This window comes from Diabrotica undecimpunctata, chromosome 2 (assembly GCF_040954645.1).
Source record: "Diabrotica undecimpunctata isolate CICGRU chromosome 2, icDiaUnde3, whole genome shotgun sequence".
NCBI lineage: Eukaryota > Metazoa > Arthropoda > Insecta > Coleoptera > Chrysomelidae > Diabrotica > Diabrotica undecimpunctata.
This window is the reverse complement of record NC_092804.1, coordinates 85,533,834-85,554,522: the sequence shown is the minus strand read 5'-3', so window position 1 is coordinate 85,554,522 and position 20,689 is coordinate 85,533,834. Positions and strand designations below refer to the sequence as shown.

Here is a 20,689-nt window from a genome sequence, read left to right as displayed (position 1 = left end):
GCAATAGCCAGTGTTAGAGTGGGTGATCGTCAAACCCAGAAATTCCCGATACAACGTGGAGTACACCAGAGGGACACCATATCACTGAAACTGTTCACTACGCTTTTGGAATATATATGTAAAAGGGCAAAACTGACCGACAAGGGCATAAATATAAACGGAGAAAAGCTTAGCCATCTAAGGTTTGCAGATGATATTGTACTAATAGCCTGATAGGATAGATGAGGCCAAAGAACTTTTATATCAGCTCTACCTTTCCTCGCTAGAAGGGGGATTGAAAATAAATATATCTAAAACCCAGATGATGACAAATCTTGTAGTCAGCGAAGATATATGCGTAGGAACAAGATCCATAGACCAGGTAATGGCCTAGAAATACCTAGGTCATGAGATTCGCATAGGAAAAGATAACCAAACCGTTGAGCTTCTCCGTCATATAAGACTGACTTGGGCAGCCTTCGGCAAGCTGAACCATATTTTCAAATCGTCTGATATACCAATATGCCTTAAAAGAAAAACGTTTAATCAGTGTGTTTTGCCACACTGTTAACTTACGGTGCGGAAACGTTGACCATGACAAGGAGAACAGTTCAAAAGATCCGTCTGTGTCAAAGGGCGATGGAGCGTGCTATGTTGGGCATTTCACTACGAGACAAGATCCCAAATCGCCAGCTACGACAAAGAACCGGAGTGGCTGATGCAGTAGAGAGAGCAGCAACACTGAAATGGAACTGGGCAGGTCACGTGGCTCGAATGACAGATAATAGATGGACAAGCGGATACTGAAATGGAGACCAAGAGATGATGCCTACCGAAGCAGAGGTCGTCCACTAACACGTTGGACTGACGATCTAAAACGTTGTCATAGGAATTGGATGCAAGAGGCACAAGATCGAAATAGATGGAAAATTATGAGGGACATCTATGCCCAGCAGTGGATAAGCGAAGATTAAATGATGTTAATATTAATAAAGTTCGAGCAACAATTTCTATATGCATTAACTTGGTAATGATATTTCTGCTCCCCGATACCTGGTGCAGTCCCGAAAGCAATAAAACTGCTAGACTCATGCTTCCTATTATCCAACAATTAGCCAGTCCAGGACTATACGCCTTATTTTGGTACTGATATTGCTGCCCCTCATAAGTGAACAGAATATGCAAGGAAGGTTTTGGCAATTTATTAATTTTGTGTGTTAGAATAATATTTCTTCGAGAAAGTGAAGAATATCTATTTGCTATCTGGATTTAATCCATAAATTAAATATTAGAATGCTATAAAATAATGCTATTAGCAGCAAAAAACGGCCTAATAGTCACTAATAAAAAAATCAAATAAATGTTCTTTAACATACAAAAGAGAAGATGTAGAGTGGGACATAACGTAACGCCATACGATAAAGCCATATCATTTTGAAACATTGCAGCGTTTTAGATATCGTAGATAACGTTGTCACATAAGAAATAAAAGGGAATATTCAGGTAGCTAATTGATGTGTATATAACCCTTATAACACTTTTAAATCCAGAAGTCTAATACGAATCTCTAAAAGCAGGATATATAAAACAGTGATTAAACCAGTGCTAATGTGTGGATATGTGACAAGAACGTATTAATTAGATCAGGAATCAGGATTGCTAGAAAAGCCATCAGAGGTATTTTCCGACTTACAAAGGTCCGAGTACTAACCAATACGAACGGAATTAATGCCAATGTCAAACACATATATAAAGATAGCAATGTCGTACAAGAAACTCAATCTCAACTCCAACGTTCAGCTAGCTATATCCAAAGGCTCTCTCAATAACTGCATTACCAAGTTAAATTGGGAGAATGCCACGAGACGATGTCTACAAATGAAGGGTGGAGGTAACATATGATCAGATTTAGGAATAATGAGACTACCTACCGACCCATCATATTTATCAACACTTGCTATTCTACCTACAATCAATACTTCTCTGTTGGAAGCTATCAAATCAATTACTTGTAATCAAACGAACTAGGCTTAAAAAAATTATCCCAGGAAAGGCACCTCAGAAATATTGACAAATTTTTAAAACGTCATTTACGTGGCTGAGTTTGCAATAGAAATGAGGAGACAAAAAGAAGAAAAGGCAATAGAATCTTGCTGTGTTTTGACTATGCGATGACGATGATCTTTATATAACATAGAGGGAGATAGAGAGAAGAATGTCTATTTTTAATCTAGAAACCGCTGGTTTTCTCCCTTTCGAATTGGGTATGTATATGTATTACCATAGATAATAAAAGCAAGAGGACTATAATTATGAAACTTTATCTAAAAAGTAAAATCAATAAACAAATTATATATACAAAAGGATAATATAAATAAATCCCTAATATTTACACAAACTGCTTTACAAAAAGTGAACGGATGAGCATAAAAACACAACTGTTTTAAAAACATAATATTATTAGACGAATTGTGGATTCATTTCACGCAAACTAAACCGGTTTAGTTAACATACTACAAAATAAATCAGAAGACTATGCTAAAATATGATACGGCAAAAAAAAGGCAATGACTTTTACAGCTGATTGTCGTATACATATCAATATAACGCAATTATGACGATTTGTCCACAGCATATGAATATTGTCTCGTAATTTTATATGGACGGCGTAATTCATCACTTGACCAAGTGCCAAAATATGATTTTGAGATATTTGACTTTAAAGTTTTCACTCTATTAAAATTCACTATATGTTACAATTGTCCTAATTTTTTGTTTTCGAATACAGTTTTTTATGTTTCTTTTAAGTCTTTTGGTCGACTTACGATTTTCGCCACATTGTGTAATTGTGTTATACCTCAGTAGACCAAGCGACATGGAGGTCGTTTGGTCTAGTGATGAGTAACTAAAATATCACTTTTAGTGAATTATTGGTAGGCCACAAGCTATTATTTCTTTTTGGGTATGACAAAAATAGTCGTTGTTTTTGAATATTTTATATTACTTAAGAAATTAATCAAAAATATAAAATCTTTTAATGTCGTCTTCTATTGTATTGTTTCTGAAAAGAGAGCAATACAAAGGTTTTGCATCATTTGGTATTAGGTGCGTTAAAGATTGTCGTTAAGCTTGGGCACAAAAAGTGGCTTGCCTGTGGGCCAAAGAGGAATCAAGTGGTTACTTACGGATTGCATTGCAACAGGCCGTCCTTTTTAAAAATCCTTGTAAAGATTTACTTCAACTTCACTAGTGTTAAGTTTTCATAAAAATAATGAGTGGTATATCCTTTCTTATTTAAATTTCTCTTGTTTTAAACCAGCCTTACTGTTTTCTATGTCTGACTTACGGTTTGTAATCATAGTTTCTAACTTCTTTGTTCCAACGAATTCTTCTTTTTTCATTCTGTGAACTACTAGTGGTTTCTTTTTACGGGATTTTTTCATCACGTTTATTTAATCATCAACGATATATATATAAACGTTGTTGAAATTTTAGGGCATTTTCAAAATCTCCAAAATCACTACCATTGGGTAAAAGCTATGACTAGGAAGGAAATAGCGTAATGTAATTTTTTCAATGGTAGGATGAGTTTCCAAAATCGTTTTCAGAATCAAAACTATTTTGATGTTGCGGTTTTGGCCGCCACAAGAGTCTGACCAAAAAATTACATATCTCGCAGAAGTAACATTTTCTTCAATATGTTTCTTAAGACAAATGCCTACGTCCTGGGCTCCCCGACCAGCTTCACCTTCTATCCAAATATAACAATGACCTTTGTTATCCTTGGCGCTATGGATACCAAGATTGTAAATACATAATTGACGCTTATAATATACAATATTTATTAGAATTCTCGGAAGGGGAAGAGTTTTTCTTTAAATCAAAACAAAAGGTTTCCACTTCTGGTTGATAGTTGCTTATCTTTATGTCTAGCTTTCTTCTAGATTGTGCATTTTCAGCTTCTTCTAAGTGCACATTTTTTCTTTTTTTAACTTGCTTAATTGTTCGTTATCTGCGCAACTTTTAATTTCTAATTCGAAACAATCACATCTACTACAAGTAACTTCTTTCAACTTTTTTCTTTGAAGATTAAATCGTGTTAAAAACATTTTTTTGTAAAACAAAAATTTAACAAGGTCATTGTCTGCTTCTTTAATATACAATTCATACATTTTACTTAGTGTTATGTCTTTTGTTAGGTATTCTCTTTCTGTGTTAGCTCTTCTGTAATGTGACTATTATAGAAAAATTTAAGCAATAACTGCCACTACTTCTTAATCTAAACGCCTCAACAAGTTGCCAACGTCACCATTGTTAACAACGTTTATGTACATATGTTGCCAAATATTCGATTTACAATCATTAAAACGCTCGCAAGAGGCGCTTGGTCTACTGATGCAAAACTAATACACAAAAATTAGTCGCTTGCTCTAGTTATGCAAAATTCAAAATCCAAAATAAAAAGAAAGGCACTTAATCTTTTTAAATATATTTGGTTATCCCTTACTAACAGGTTAATGGGATTTATTACGTAGATAGTTTATGCTTTTTTCCACCTTCTTCTTTAAGTTCCATCTTCTATCGAAGGTTGGAAATCACCATGGCTATACGGACTCTGTTGACTGCCGCTCTAAAAAGTTCTGCACTACTGCTTTCAAACCATTCCCTTAGGTTTTTAAGCCAGGATATTTTTCGTCTATAACTATTCTAATTATGTGTATAAATATTAAGAGTATATCTAGAGATAAAGACACTCCACTTTACATATGCGCTTAACAAAATGCAGAAAGCACATAGATGGCCAATCCTATGGTATTTGGTATTAAGCTGATCGCTGAAAATTACATATTAAATGCAGGCAAAGAAGCAAAGAAAAACTTATAATGAAAGAAAACAAAACCAGTCAGCTGAGAGAACCTTTCAACGATGTTGAGCTTGGATCCGCTATCCACGTATATAATGAACAATATTACGGCTCCTGGCTGAGGATCTGAGCACAAAACTAACTCTAAAATTTGAACCAAAAATACAACAATGGCTAATATCCAAAGTCTTTAGACAAGCAAAGCAAAGACAAAGTTGTTGCCTTGCTTAAACCTGGCAAACACTCCAACGACCACAAAATCTATCGGCCAATATATCTATTTATTTTGTCAGCTTTGCTTTCTTCTGTTGATTCGCTTGTATTTGGTTTTTATTTTGTTGATTTTAAGTGAAACATTTTTCGTGCTCTCTTCACTTTGTTGAAGATGTCGTTTGCGGACGGGAGAGAGTTTCTTATAAGATCAATATCATTAGCAGATGCTAGGACTGCTTTGTACCTTGAGCCATTAATGAATTGCATTTTAAATAGACGTTATTTCTATTTTAGTATGCTGTTCATTAAATTTTTGAATATTTGAATCGAGAATCTGTATTTTATTCAACTGTTTTATAACACAGAGTTTGTTGGCGCCTATCTTCATCTCTGTTTTTTTTTGTTTAGCGTATCATTCTTCTTCTTCCTATGCCGTCCCCATTAACGGAGGTTGGCGACCACATTTCTAAAAGTATCTCTGTCTTTTGCAACGTGAAATAATTCGTCTACAGTCATGTTTGTCCAGTCACGAATATTTCGCGGCCATGACTTCCTTTTTCTACCTATTCCCTTTTTGCCATCGACTCTACCCTGCATGATGGCCTGCAGAAGACTTTATATTCCTTAGTATATGTCCCAGGTATGCAGTCCTGCGTACTTTTATTGTTCTCAACAATTTTTTGTCTCGACCCATCGTTCTCAGCACTTCCTCATTGGTGACCCTGGCAGTCCATGGAATTCTCAACATTCTCCGGTATATCCAAAATTCAAAGGCTTGAAGCTTCCTAACTATTTGCGCTTTTACCGTATATATTTCTACTCTGTACAATAGTTGAGACCAGACGTAACATTCAACAAACCTCAGTCTCAGCGCAGTATTCAGGTTTTTGTCACAGAACAATTGCTTGAATTTTCAGAACGCTGCCCTTGCCATTTCTATTCGTACCCTGATTTCTTAGTCTTAATCTAATCCTTTGTTGATGTAAGCTCCCAAATATTTATATTTTTACTACCGTATCATTATTAAAAGGATTTTGCTGAATGTCGATCTAGGGAATCCGGTGGTATGTATATGATGTTTCCATAACCAACGTTCGAAAATTTGTCTAACTGTAAAGTCATGACGATTTTACTAGGAAATATAGTGCTGTTTAATAATAATAAAGTTCAATTAACAATTCCTATATGCACTAACTTGGTACTGATATCTCTGCTCCCCGATACCAGGTAGCAGTCCCGAAAACATTAAAACTGCTGCACTCATGCTTCCAATTATCCAACGATTAGCCAGTCCAGGACTATACGCCTTATTATGGTACTGATATTGCTGCTGTCCCTCATAAGTAAATATAATATTCAAGAAAGGTTTTAGCAATTTAATAGCATTTTGTATGTTAGAATATTATTTCTCCGAGAAAGTGAAAAATATCTATTTACTATCCGGATTTAATCCATAGATTAAATATTAGAATGTTATAAAATAATGCTATTAGCAGTAAAAAACGGTCTGATAGTAAGTAATGAGAAAACTAAATAAATTTTCTTTAACATACAAGAGAGAGGGCGTAGAGTAGGGCATAACGTAACAATAAACCCATATAATTGTGAAAGATTGCAGCGTTTTAGGTATCGTAGATGACGCTGTCACATAAGAAATAAAATGGAATATTCAGGTAGCTAACTAATGTAAATATACCCACATAACACTTTTAAATCCAGAAGTCTAATACAAATCCCCAAACTCAGGATATATAAAAAAGTGATTAAACCAGTGCTATTGACTGAAAATGTGACGAGAACGCTGACAAAACAATGTAAGTAAAACTTAGGTATTAATTAGATTAGGATTACTAGAAAAGTTATCAGAATTATTTTCCAACTTACAAAGGTCCGAATACTAACCAATACCGAACCGGAACTAATGCCAAGGTCTAACAGATATATAAAGATAGCAACGTCATACAAGAGACTAAATCTCAATGCCAAAGTTACGCTGGCTATATAAAAAGGCTTTCTAATAACTGCATTGCCAAGTTAAACTGGGAGAATTCCCCGAGAGAAAAAATGCCCTTAGGACGTCCACGAATCAACAGGGGAGGTAACATATGGTCAGATTTAGGAATAATGGGACTACCTACCGACCCATCATATTTATCAACACATGCCTGTACAACCAACTGCTATCCAACCTACAATCAATACTTATCTGTTGGGAACTATCAAATCCATTACATGTAGTCAAACGAACTAGGCTTAAAAAAAGTTATCTTAGGAAAGGCACTTTAAAAATATTGACATATATTTTTAAAACGCTATTTACGTGGCTAAGTTTTCAATAGGAATGAGGAGACAAAAAGCAGAAAAGCCAATAGAACCTTGTTGCATTCTGACTATACTATGACGATGACCTTTACAATATAAACAATACTTGAGACAACTGTTTGTCTCAATTTGGTCATTCAGAATTATGTCTGTATTTTTTAATTTGCTAATTTCCATAGAATCTAAAGATATCTTAAGGCTTTTATTTTAAATATACTTTTTTAGTAATGCAAATACGTAAATAGAACCTGGAATATACATGTAACCTTTAATCGCTGGGATAAATCCATCTCCTAAACAATGGCGCCGATATATTTAGTTTAAATTCTGTGCACTTATTTTAACCGTTTATGTCCTTATCATTCATATATGAGTTGTAACCGATATTACAAACTTATTTACTTTTCACAAAGAGACTCCATATTAACTATAGTTATTACTATACAAATCTGATTCCAAATATCGTCGAGTAATCAGTTGTATAATCTGATAATCTGAAATCAGTTTAAATTAAAAAAAAAAACAAGACAAAACAAGAAAATTAGAATATCTCGGACATATTACACGTGGAGAGAAATACACCTTGCTCCAACTGATTATGCAGGGAAAGATCCAAGGAAAGAGAAGCATAGGGAGGCGTAGAATGTCATGGCTGCGTAACCTGAGAGAGTGATATGGATGTACATCAAATGAACTTTTCAGAGCAGCCGTCTCAAAAGTCTGAATCCGAATAGCTATGATGATTGCCGACCTCCGCCGCGGAGATGGCACTTGAAGAAGAAGAATCAGTTGTACCCTGGGTAATAAATAATTAATTAATCGGCTAATCAGAATCATCCGTTCAATATGATTTTTGTCAAATCGCTCCTTTTTAGGATCAATTATTCTAATTATGTCTATAAATGTTAAGGGCATATCTAGAGATAAAGACACTTTATATCAGACATATGCGCTTAGCACAAATGTGACGTATTTCTAGTGCAGAACATATATAGAGGGCAAAAAATAGTGTATTTGGTATTAAGCTAATCGCTGAAAATCACATAATAAATGTGAAAGTGCTATCTCTGCCGGCAAAGAAGCAAAGAAAAACTTAAAATGAGAGAGGACAAAACCAGTCAGCTAAAGCAACCTTTTAACGATGTTCAGCTTGGATCCACTATCTACGTATATAATAAAGAATAGTACGGTACTGACTGAAGATCTGAGCACAAAGCTTATTATAAAATTTGGAACAAAAATACAACAGTTACTGATATCCAAAGTCTGCAGACAAACAAAGCAAAGACAAAGTTGTTGCCTTGCTTAAACCTGGCAAAAACTCCAACGACCACAAAAGCTATTGGTCAATATATTTATTTTGCTTTACAAAATACTCCTCAAGAGGTAAAACAGAAGAAAAACTCAAATTAAAAGACAAAAGTTGCTACAGACAGGGAAGATCATGTACGTCACAAATACTAAATCTTGCCCAACACAGCAAAGATGGGTACGAAAGACATCAGTTATGAGGAGTGGTATTTGTCAATCTAAGCAGCAATTTGCAGCCTACGACACATTAAATAAGAGGGCATTTTTTCAAAATCTATATGATATCTCCTTAGGTAATAAACTTACTTGTTTTACTAGCGTATGCCTACACAACAGAAGATTTTTGGTATTTCTCAATGGTAAGAATAGCAGATGGAGAATGCAGAAGAACGGTCTCCTTTGGGGTAGCGTAATGGCACCTACACTGTATAAAATGTACACAAACCATCAACCCATACCAGTAAATAATAAGACTTTTATTATGTATACGACACATCTATTATTGCACAACCAAAAACTTTTGTTGCTGAAGTGAAGAAAAATCAAAACACAATAAAAATAGAATATAAATCATTTTTAAGCCAAACCCCGGAAAAACTTAGGTGTGCTACTTTAATGTCCCCAACACAGACGTTTTCACAAATCTGAACATCCAATAGTATCATGAAATCCTTATACTCTGGACTTGCTATAAATATCTTGAAGATAGTTTGTATTACACTTAGTCATTCACAGAACTTTGTTTAAAACTAAAAGGCACACTGAGGACCAGAAGTATTATTCTCCGCAAACTTGTCAGCTAAAAATGAGAAGCACATCCTTCCACCCTTAAAACGTAAACGCTTGCATTCTATGCTTCTGCTGCCGAATATACCTTGCCAGTATGAATGACACCAACACATACTTAACTCGTAGATTTAGCTATAAATTAGTCATCCAAATTCAGCGGATATTAAGACTCACATCCATACATAAGCTCTACATTATCGTAGCTACCAAGACACCTAATATTCGAAGATAAGTAGCTAAGGAACGAAAGAAACAAAATCTAGATTCGCGACATGTACTTCACGAATACAAGCCCATTTTATGACTAAAATCGAGAAAAAACTGGCCAGATCAACACGTGTGTAAGATATACAAAAAAAAAGCTAATTCTCGCCATCTGAACCCTCGGGAGGACTCTTGCCTGCAAATACCGGTTAACTTGTGTGAATGTGGGGTGGTAAAAGATTCTTCACACCTTCTTAGTTGACTTTGCCATTTAAATTGTTCTTTTCTGACGGAACAAGGTTTAATTATTTAAACTGAACATGTAGAGTACAGTCAGTAAGCTATTGCTTATAAAAATCATTGCAAATTGGACACTAACTCCACTTATATTGATTAGATATTACCCCTAAATTACTTTACCATTCAGAAGTATGTAATATTGGTAAAGTGATATATTCTGGCTAGATAAATTAAGCATTCTTTCATTTTTTTGCGGACTACTATCCATTTTTACACAAAAATATCTATTTTAGCACTTAAATATTTATTTTAAGATAACCTATCCAGAATTATATGTAGTATACAAACAAAACCAGAAATAAAATAATAAAGAAGCTACAAGATATCGTAAAACAATAGATGGATGAAATAAATCAAGTTCATATTAATCGGATTCTTAAATAAAACGTATAAAGACATACTGACGTTAACAAAATGCATTAGGAAATTTCAGCATATGAAAAAACATCCAACTTGGTAACGAAATCCTTTTGTATCTATAAAGCTATTTTTAGAAAAGCACGTACCTACCAAAAACAGGTATTTGGTAGTAGACATATCTATTACATACTGTAATTCGTATGAATGATAACAAAAATTAGAACTAAGGAGTCCGTATGAACCGTTTAGAATATACGCTGAAAATATACGGCTTAATCGCATAGTTGCCAAACTATCAGAGCTTACTTAAACCGATATACTTATGGTTTCAATATACAGTGAAAAAGACCTGAACGACCCCTATAATATATACAAGTGAACTAAGCGATATACATTTATGATACAGGGGTACTTATGGACTCTACAAAATTTTTAAAAATTATCAAACTATACATGCTAACGAATCGACACAGCCAATATTATGGAATGGTCAAGTGAGCTCCGTATATCGGTGTCCACTTCACCGCGGAGCTCACTTGAACCTTAATTTTAACATGGGCGGAGTTTACTTTATGCCGTAGATATATATATATATATATATATATATATATATATATATATATATATATATATATATATATATATATATATATATATATATATATATATATATATATATATATATATATGCAATACTAATTTGTCACGTTTGACTCCCTATACTGTCTTGTTTTGATTTTGTAGCGTTTGTCAAAGACAAACGTTGGTTTAGTTGAGTCACAGCCTGCCTGTAGCAGACGTAGCGCATCCAGCTCTACCCGTTAGGAACGAATTCTTTATTGTCATATTCCTATATCAAAATCTGCATTAGCTAAGCACAGTCGCATGCTGCCTGTAGCACTTTTGGTACCGAAGCAATAGCTCTGTAAGTTAGCATTGGCCTAATGACAGCAGTATAAATCCAGGCGATCACCCTGGGTGAAAAGCCTTAGGTGCGACGACCGTTTGTTAACACTGCTTATAGGCAATATATGCTCTTTTAGCTCTAAAATGCTTGCTCAAAAGTACAGTAGTTTATTTGGATTTTGTGTTAAATATTTTGAGGGTTTTTAGCAACTCTAGACTCTCTTAGCAACTCCCCCTAAAATAATAAGAAGTGCTCTATTTTCACCTCCCTGAAAAATCAGTTAGTTAAATTTTTCCATAAAAAAATGAATTGACTATTACTATTATTATTTCGTAAGAAATATCTAAATTTTATTTATTAATGTATATTATTTATGTAAATATTGTACTGTTTTTTTTTAAATCTAATTTATTGCTTTTATTTATTATCAAAGGTTCTACACTTATAACACTTACAAGTTTAAAAAGGTAAAAGAAATAACAAGTTAGACTTACTCACAATCAATTTAATTTAACTAATCGGACGACCGGTTTCGCTTTCTATAATATGCAAAGCATCTTCAGGTCACGATACAAAGTTAAAATGCTGAAAATAATAATCCCATATTAGGGTGTTGTCTAATAAAGATAAAACATATGTAGATGATATAAATTATATAAATTACAGTAATTATGCCAATATTACATGTCTGTGGTTTTATAAATGAATAAAATGTTTAAGCAGACAAGGTAAGACAAGGTACATGCCGGTACTCTATTAATTGATGGTTGAAAGAACATGGTTCAAACTATCTTGGATTGTTGATTGGAGAACTCAGGTTAACTATTGTAATTGTTTAACAGTAAACGGGGAAGTTCTTGAGGAGACAGATTTTATCCAATGAAGTAGAGATAGGTGAAATGTATTGTTTGTTTGATGAAAGTAATGTTCTATACCATTAAGTTCTTTAAAGTTATTTATATTTATTCTGGAGATATATTTACTTTGTATCGTGACCTGAAGATGCTTTGCATATTATAGAAAGCGAAACCGGTCGTCCGATTAGTTAAATTAAATTGATTGTGAGTAAGTCTAACTTATTATTTCTTTTACCTTTTGAAATGGACTCACACAAGCAACACATTCATGACTTACAAGTTTATTTAAAGTGTTTATTTGTACAATATAACTAATTTATTTGACACTAATAATTATATAATTTATCTACGTGCTTTACATTTTAAAAACTCGACCCGATGTTCAAAAACTAACTAACTGTTTACAACAAAATTCCTTCTTTAAATATGCCGTTAGTTTCGGAATTCCCTAGAAGCAGACATGAATTGGCTCGAACATGGGGGAAGCCGGTCGCAGCGGTGTTGACCTGAATTGCCTCGAATGAACGGAAACTCAGGCTGGTTTTTATTCGGCCTGCTTCTGGAAATTTCAAATCGTAGGTGACTCATCAGAATTCAGGTAAACAGGTCTTTCAACTGAGCGTCGAAATTACTAGAATAGAAAAGAATTAGTAATAATATATTTACAGTTTTATCCGCCATAATATTTATCGTAACATTGCCCCCCTCTTAAAAGATGGTTCCTCCTAGAACCTTGTCGGGACTGGAATTGGAACGGTATGCTGGTATCGGCAACTGGACAACTTCCAGTTGTATAAAAATGACAAGGGACGGTTTTCTCTCCGAACCAGTAGCTATGCGGATTGCAACGGACTAACACCTGGACTTCGGTGTCTTTAAAGATCTTCTTTACCATACCTCGGATAACCCTCCAATCTAATTGGCGGCACTCTAACTTTGGCATGGCTAACTTTTGCACGTCGGACTCTAGTACGTGCTCTCTCAATTGAAGTAAGGCTTCCCATAGGTCCGCATTTCCCTTACCGCATCTCGGTAGGTAAGTTGGTCACGGGCAGTGTCTTTTGTTACCAGGTAGAAAAGGTAACGTGATGCATCTTGGAGTTTCAAGGCTTTCCCGGGAGCTGCCACTTGGCATTGAAGTTCTGCAACTCGACTGAACTTCCTTCAAAATACGGATGCCAACCCCAGCGAATAGTCATCGGGAAGCGCGAGTAGATCTTGCTTTTCTTCAGTGGTAACACCATGTCTTGCTTTACCGGTACCTCCATAGCCACCCATAAATTCCTCAAACAGGAATGAATTCCTCATGTGAGGTCAGACACATCTTGGACTTGGTTTACTTCCACTTCTTCATCTACGTCACCTTCGAAAGACGCCCGTCGGTTATGGTGTACTATCATCGGCTTTCCCCTCGGAATCTTGCTTATTCGGTAGATGACATCGTTGATCTTCTCCATAATGAGGTATAGACCTTTTCAAAACTGCTGCAATTTGGGAGAACAACCTTTTCGCTTCTTGGGATTATAGAGCCAGACTTTGTCGTTATTCTTAAAGCAACCCTTTTCTGCTTGTGTATCGTACCCTATCTTCATTCGGTCGCTAGCGATCTGAAGGTGGGAACGGACCAACTCATGTACATCGTCCATTCTTCTTCGTAATTCGATCACATAATCTTCACCTGCTACATCTTCTCCAGGTCGACACCCAAACTCTAGATCACAAGGTAGTCCATTAGTTACGTCCATTTCTAATATAACATCCTCTTCGATGTCAGCAACTATAACAGTATGGACGAACTTTTCTGCTCCAATTCCCAATTGTACCTGAATTTCTCCATGAATGTTGGCATTTTCACCTGTAGCGGTCCGAAGCCGCAATCTCGTTGGTAACAGTTTTTTACGGATGTTTATAACTGTCGGGCGTATAATGGTCCTGGTCGCTTCGGTATCCACCAACAACGTATGCCTTTTACCATTTATTTCTCCATCTACATTTACACTATCTTCACGACATTTCAAAGAAGCTATTAGTATGAGAGGGTCTTTGGAAAAGTTCCGGGTCGAAGCTGCCCCCCGAAGGCCGACCCGTTCTAGTTTTTCTGATGGTGAGTTTCTTGATTTGGGTCGTACCTAGGGTGCTTACATGAACTTCGTACGTGTCATATTTCGCCACAATTCCAGCATCTTATAGTCTTCGTTTTCTTGTATGTCATACTCTTAATTATATTAACGAGCTGGTGAAGTTTATCTTCATCTCCTTCCTCTTTTACAGTCCTAACTTTACTGTACCCGCCAGAGGCCTGCGTAGCTGACTCGTATTCGAGGGCGGCGAATAAGACATCAACCAGCGTCTTGTGACGAGCTAATCGCAGTGTTCTCTACATTTCATGATCACGAAGACCATCAATAAACGTTTGAACGGCCAGCTTTTCCATCATGTCTTCGGGAGCTGTTGGATAAGCATATCGTACTAATCTGGCAATATCTACCTCATATTCTTGAAGAGCCTCATCTTTCTTTTGTCCTCGATTTTTAAGCTGCGACTGATATACATGCTTCAAATGTTCCTGGCCATATCGCATATTTAACCTTTTCTTAAGTTGTTCGAAATCATCCGTCTCCTCTACGGCTATGGTCTGAAGCACATCTAAGGCATCTCATCAAAGAGAGATAGTCAGGTTTACAGCCTTTTCTTTTTCAGACCATCCATTTGCTCTTGCGGCTGATTCGATTTATTTCATGTAGTTGTTCCATGATGATTTTCCGTCGAAAGTTGGGACTTTTGAACAGAACCTCCACTTCCTTCAAATTTCGGCCGTGTTTCCAACTTACATTTCGTCTCTTCTTCTTTTGCCTCTACTATAATTGGATTCTTTTCTCTCTCTGTTGTCCCTGTTTCCTCCTTCTTCCTTTCCATCTCTTTTCACATCTTTTCTTTGAAGGCCAACATATCGGCAGCAACTTGGTCTTTTAACGACGATATTCTATCGTCGAGGGCAGACATCTCAGAAGTGACTTTAGAGATTTCCAAAGAGATGTTAGCAGAAACTTTGCTTTCCAGAGAAGAAATCTCGTTAAAAACTTTGTCTTCTAATGATGCGATGTCACCAGAAACTTTGGCTACATCAGAAGAAACTTTCGAAATATCGTCAGAAATTTTGTTCTCTAATGATGCGATGTCGCCGGAAACTTTGTTATCTAATAATGCGATGTCACCAGAAACTTTGGCTACATCAGAAGAAACTTTCGAAATATCGTCAGAAACTTTGTTCTCTAATTTCGAAATCGACGAGATGACAGCATCTTCAAATATATAAGTTTCTGGATCAAAACCTTCTTACTTCAAAGCGTACTTTAGTCGTTGGACTAACTCAGCCTTTTTTCCGGTAGAAGCTAATTCTCTATCCTCGAGATGTCTTCTTAAATTCGTCACTATGAGCTCATAAATCGTAGTCATTTTCACAATTTCTTTTATATCCACTTTTGACACCAATTGTACTGTTTTTATTAAATCTAATTTATTGTTTTTATTTATTATCAAAGGTTCTACACTTATAACACTTACAAGTTTATTTAAAGTCTTTATTTGTACAATATAACTAATTTATTTTACACTAATATTTATATAATTTATCTACGTGCGTTACATTTTAAAAACTCGACGCGATGTTCAAAAACTAACTAACTGTTTACAACAAAATTCCTGCTTTAAATATGCCGTTAGTTTCGGAATTCCCTAGAAGCAGACATGAATTGGCTCGAACATGGGGGAAGACCGGTCGCAGCGGTGTTGACCTGAATTGCCTCGAATGAACAGGAACTCAGGCTGGTTTTTATTCGGCCTGCTTCTAGAAATTTCAAATCGTGGGTGACTCATCAGAATTCAGGTAAACAGGTCTTTCAACTGAGCGCCGAAATTACTAGAATAGAAAAGAATTAGTAATGATATATTTACAGTTTTATGCACCATAATATTTATCGTAACAATATATAATAATTATTATTAATTTCTCTTATAATAAAAAATTCGTTTTAAATCCGTTTACCCAGAGAGTACAAAAACTTCTTAAGCCGTTTCACATAACGAATATAATAACATATTAAACACATTTCGAATAATAATTTATAATTAACTAGTAACTTTGTCCGTCGCATGCGACGGGGGATCCAATCAATTGTCAATTGTCAACTACAGTCAGTCATTAAATTTTTAAAATTATAAACTTATAACTTATAAACTACAGCATAATCAAGTAAATGTGATCTCATGTAGTTCTGACCTGACACCATAATTTTTTACTATACCCTGTATTCTTCTTCTTTAAAAGCCGTCTTCTTAGCAAAGGTTGGCGATGACCTCTGCAAAGTCTTCCCTATTTTGGGCTTTTCTTATTAAACTTTGAAAGTCTAATCCTGTCCAATCTTTGATGTTACGCAGCCAGGTTATTTGTCGTCTACCCGGGCCGCGTCTGCCTTCTATTTTCCCTTCTATAATAAGCTGAAGGAAGTTATACCTGCCGTGTCTAAATATGTGTCCAAGATAAGACGTTTTACGCTTCTTGACAATTTCTATAAGAGCATAACTATAAGAGCAAAAATTTAAATTGTTTTAACATATCTAAATAAATGACATTTTTGTTTGACTTTTATTTAGGAGTTATGGTATCCGCAATATTTTATAGATTGAATTCCCATTGTACAATTTTTAGTGAATAAGTTAAAATAAACAATTATTATGAGAGTGTTATCTATATTTAATAGTGGAAAGATGAAATTAATAGTAGAGAATTGAGAAAGACTCAGGAACATGGTAAATTGATATATAAAATGTAATTGATGGTACGTAGCCAACGTACTTTTGAGAATAACCTTGAATTTAGAAGTGGATTGTATTTAATTAATTTAATGTTCGGAAATGTTTTGAAAAGTGGGACAATTTGGTCTGTTAAATTTTTTATGTAAGGTATTTTTTTGTATGAAACTTAGTGTGGATTATTTATTAAAGCTCTATTGTAAAAGTGAGTGTTATAAATAAGTTATTTTAATGTATGTTTTGAGTAGCCATTGTTTAAAAACATTTCAAAAGTTTCTTTAAATTGACATCTAGGAAACTCCGATCACAGATTGTAGTTACACGATTTTTCAGAGATGCTATCGTGTTGAATTTTTGATTTCTAGGATGATTAGAATTATAATTTATAAATCTGCCGGATGCAGTATCTTTTTATACCAATCTAATATGATTTTGTTGTCATTAGTTCTTATGACTTTAGTATCTAAAAATGGTATATTATTTTCATTTTCATATTCGACAATGAATTGAATATTTTGATGAAGTGAATTAAAGATCGTTTGTACTGTCTGAATATGGTAGAATGGTACACTGTATATTATGTCATCAACAAATTTTTAAATAAATGCTAGGGAAAACGGCAATTTTGAGATTCCAAGACACCTTCTGAAAACATCATGAACACTGGACTACCAAAGGTATCCGCATATCAGCCAAGAATATGCATTCACTACTGTACATCAAAAAATTTACTTCCAATGTCTTTGTCACTGAGTATATCTCCAAGTACAGAGGAACCTATCTAAAACTTATTAAAACGGCTAAAAAAATGTACTACCAGAATCGTCTAGGAAGCTCTAAAAATGTTGCAAGGGAAACTTTGTCCATAATTAACGATCTTTGAAATAAAACTCACACAGCTCAAACATTGTCTCTTCCAAAACTTGAAAATCTAAATGAATAGGTACTTCGTTAATGTGAGTAAAAATATAACATTAGCTATTTTGTCACAACAAGATCCTATTTTCTATCTCCCCAATTCAAAAAATTGTTCGAATTCATTCTTTATAAGACCAGTCGATAAATCTAAACTAATCCAAGTAATCAGTAGTATCAAAAACAAATCTTCCTGTAGTAATGATGAAAAATTTTCTTAAATATCCCAAATAATGTGTTGAAAGTCCTGGTCTCACTAATTAACGATTCCTTTGAGAAATGTGTATTTCCAGAGTGCCTAAAGACATCCATTATTATTTCTCTTCATAAGGGTGGTAAAAAATCTAATGTCTGCAACTATAGACTTACTGCCTTACTTACTACCGGTCCTATCCAAAATTATTCAGAGACTTATAGAAGCCCGAATGTCCTTTCTCGTTGAAAACAACATTTTATCACATAGTCAGTTAGGCTTTTTATCTAATAAATGTACCATCGATATGTTTTCTGTACTACATGAGGCCTATCAAGCACTAAACAATAATCTTTATACTGCCACTGTTTTTTGTGACTATGTCAAAGATTTTGATTGTGTAAATCACGACATTTTGATTTGAATGAATCATTCTCTCTCCTGTTTCCGACAAGAATGTAGCGTAGAATAATTTTTAAATAATTTTAAACTGTTTGTCCTTGTTTTAGTGTAGTGTTATGTACAATTTATGTTTAATTTCATGTTTATTACATTCTGCGCTTGCTGAATAGCCCAAATTTGACGAAATGCCCCTGATGATGCTGTAGATAGCGAAAGTACTTGGGCAAGATTTGATTATTAAAATTATGCTCGATATTTGCCTTTAATTTTTTAAAGTTTATAATGAAATCGTTCATTAATAGAAAATCATTCCTTAATAGGGGTCATTAATCAATTATTTTGAGGGTGTTAAAATTATAATGGACGGTCGACCGAAACAAAACTTTTCTTAACTTTTTTCAAACTATTTGGTCGTGATTTTAGCACACTTAAATCACTCATTATTTCTTATAATTGAATGTAGTTATTTTACACGTCATTATTCAAAAAACAAAGTTATAAATTATTACAAACATTTATAAATTACTGCAAAAATTAGGGTTTTTGCAATTATCTCGGTCAATTGTTTATGTATTTTAATTTCGAAACTCGCAAATCAAAGAACTTTTTAAGATCTATAACTGTAGGTCTAATTAAGTTCTTTTATTATTTGAAGAGGTTAACGTTATAGTAAAAGTCCGCGATCTATGCGAGAAGTCTTTATTACATAAAATACACTGTAATGATGTTATTTACATGTACACAAATATACGGATAATTGTCTGCGAATTAAAATATCGAACACCCCCGTCGTTAATTGGTTTCGTCTTTCGTCTTTTTCGGCGTGCACGATAATTTAAGTCTACTCAGTTCGGGCGACAAAAATCGAATCCCTTTTTGCTCAGGAGGAATGTGTGATCTCGTCTACATATCTCCTGTCCCCTTCCGCCCTGAATCGCGTCTCTCTTATAGCGACTTAAGCATATTGTTTAAGTGGTTTCTTGCAGTGGCGTAACTAATGAATAAAACTATGCTAAATACTTATACTAAGAAATATTCCTACATAACTATTATTTGAATTATTTTTTTTCTAAAATGTATAAGAACCGTCTTATAGGCAAAAAATGATTTTTCACTGTTTATGATAATTAAAAAAAAAAAGCAGAATCAGCCATACCTCTTCACATATTTGTCGCGTGATTTTTACGCGAAATAGATGATTTCCTTAGAGGTAGACTGGTCTAAATGAACATTACTTAGCCTCGAAACAGTAAGCCTTATCTATCAGTCGACTGGATTCACTCGCGAATTGCAATTCAAAAGTTAACTTTAGATTTTATATGAAACATTTTTGTTTGAAACGTTTTTACCTGGAGCATTATTAGAGTCATGAATCCACTAAACTATCGAAAGATTTATCGAATAGAGTCTGCTAGTCCACTAAACCATAAAGCCAACACAATAAAAACTACATAATCTTAATAACATAGCAATATTCTAAATATTAACGGATATGAAATGACCTTAACTATAATACAACAAGAGAAGGGATAAGAATAACTACGTCAGCTACAACGAAAGCAGAAGATTATTCTTAAAAAGCCAAAATAATAACAATGTAAAGTTCGTTTGAACAAAAAGGTCAGTTTTTTTGATTTGAAATCTTTCATTTACCTGCACAGTGTGGTCCATATTATTAATTATTCTTATGACACGTCCAGTGCTCGGTTTAATTGGACCGCCGCCCGGAGGTGGAACATCGGTTTCTACTATTGAAGCCTTGCGACTTGGCGCTTTGCTCCATCCCTGACCTCCAGGGGCAGCGTACCAAATACCATTTTTCTTCCCATAACTAGCAGCCTGTAAAAAAATTAAAAACATATCCTATTATACAATAGACGTGCTGCGTCTTACATATAATATTTAATTTAATTATTTCAATACAATATGTGCTTGTCAGATAAAACTATCCGCCTTAAGTAACTTTTGAACTTCTAATTTTTAGAAAAAACGCAAAAACACAATATTTGAAGAGGAAGACATTATATCATATTTAAGGTTGCTGGGAAATGTTCCCTCTGCCCCCACGAATCGTCCGTTTATTTTTTTAATTACTTTCCCCTTTTTTATTTTATATTTGGATTCTCCTTTTTGTACTTATTTCAAAAATGTATAATACATTGGGCTTGAAGTGATTAGTTTATGAGATATACAATTTTTGTTTTAACAAGATAGTATATTATATACCTTACAACAAAATAGGTTGTAGCATAATTTAAACT

The 20,689-nt window shown here is 34.4% G+C and overlaps 1 protein-coding gene across 3 annotated transcripts in view; it reads right to left on the bottom strand.

Annotated features, from left to right (window-relative positions):
* The window catches only part of DCX-EMAP (Doublecortin-domain-containing echinoderm-microtubule-associated protein), a 1,094,074-nt gene that overhangs the window by 689,832 nt on the left and 383,553 nt on the right, over positions 1-20,689 (bottom strand). For all 3 annotated transcript variants that reach the window (XM_072521390.1, XM_072521389.1, XM_072521391.1), the window contains one exon: positions 20,082-20,267. In XM_072521390.1, coding sequence (XP_072377491.1) covers positions 20,082-20,267 — 186 coding nt within the window. The remainder of the gene's footprint in view (positions 1-20,081; positions 20,268-20,689) is intronic.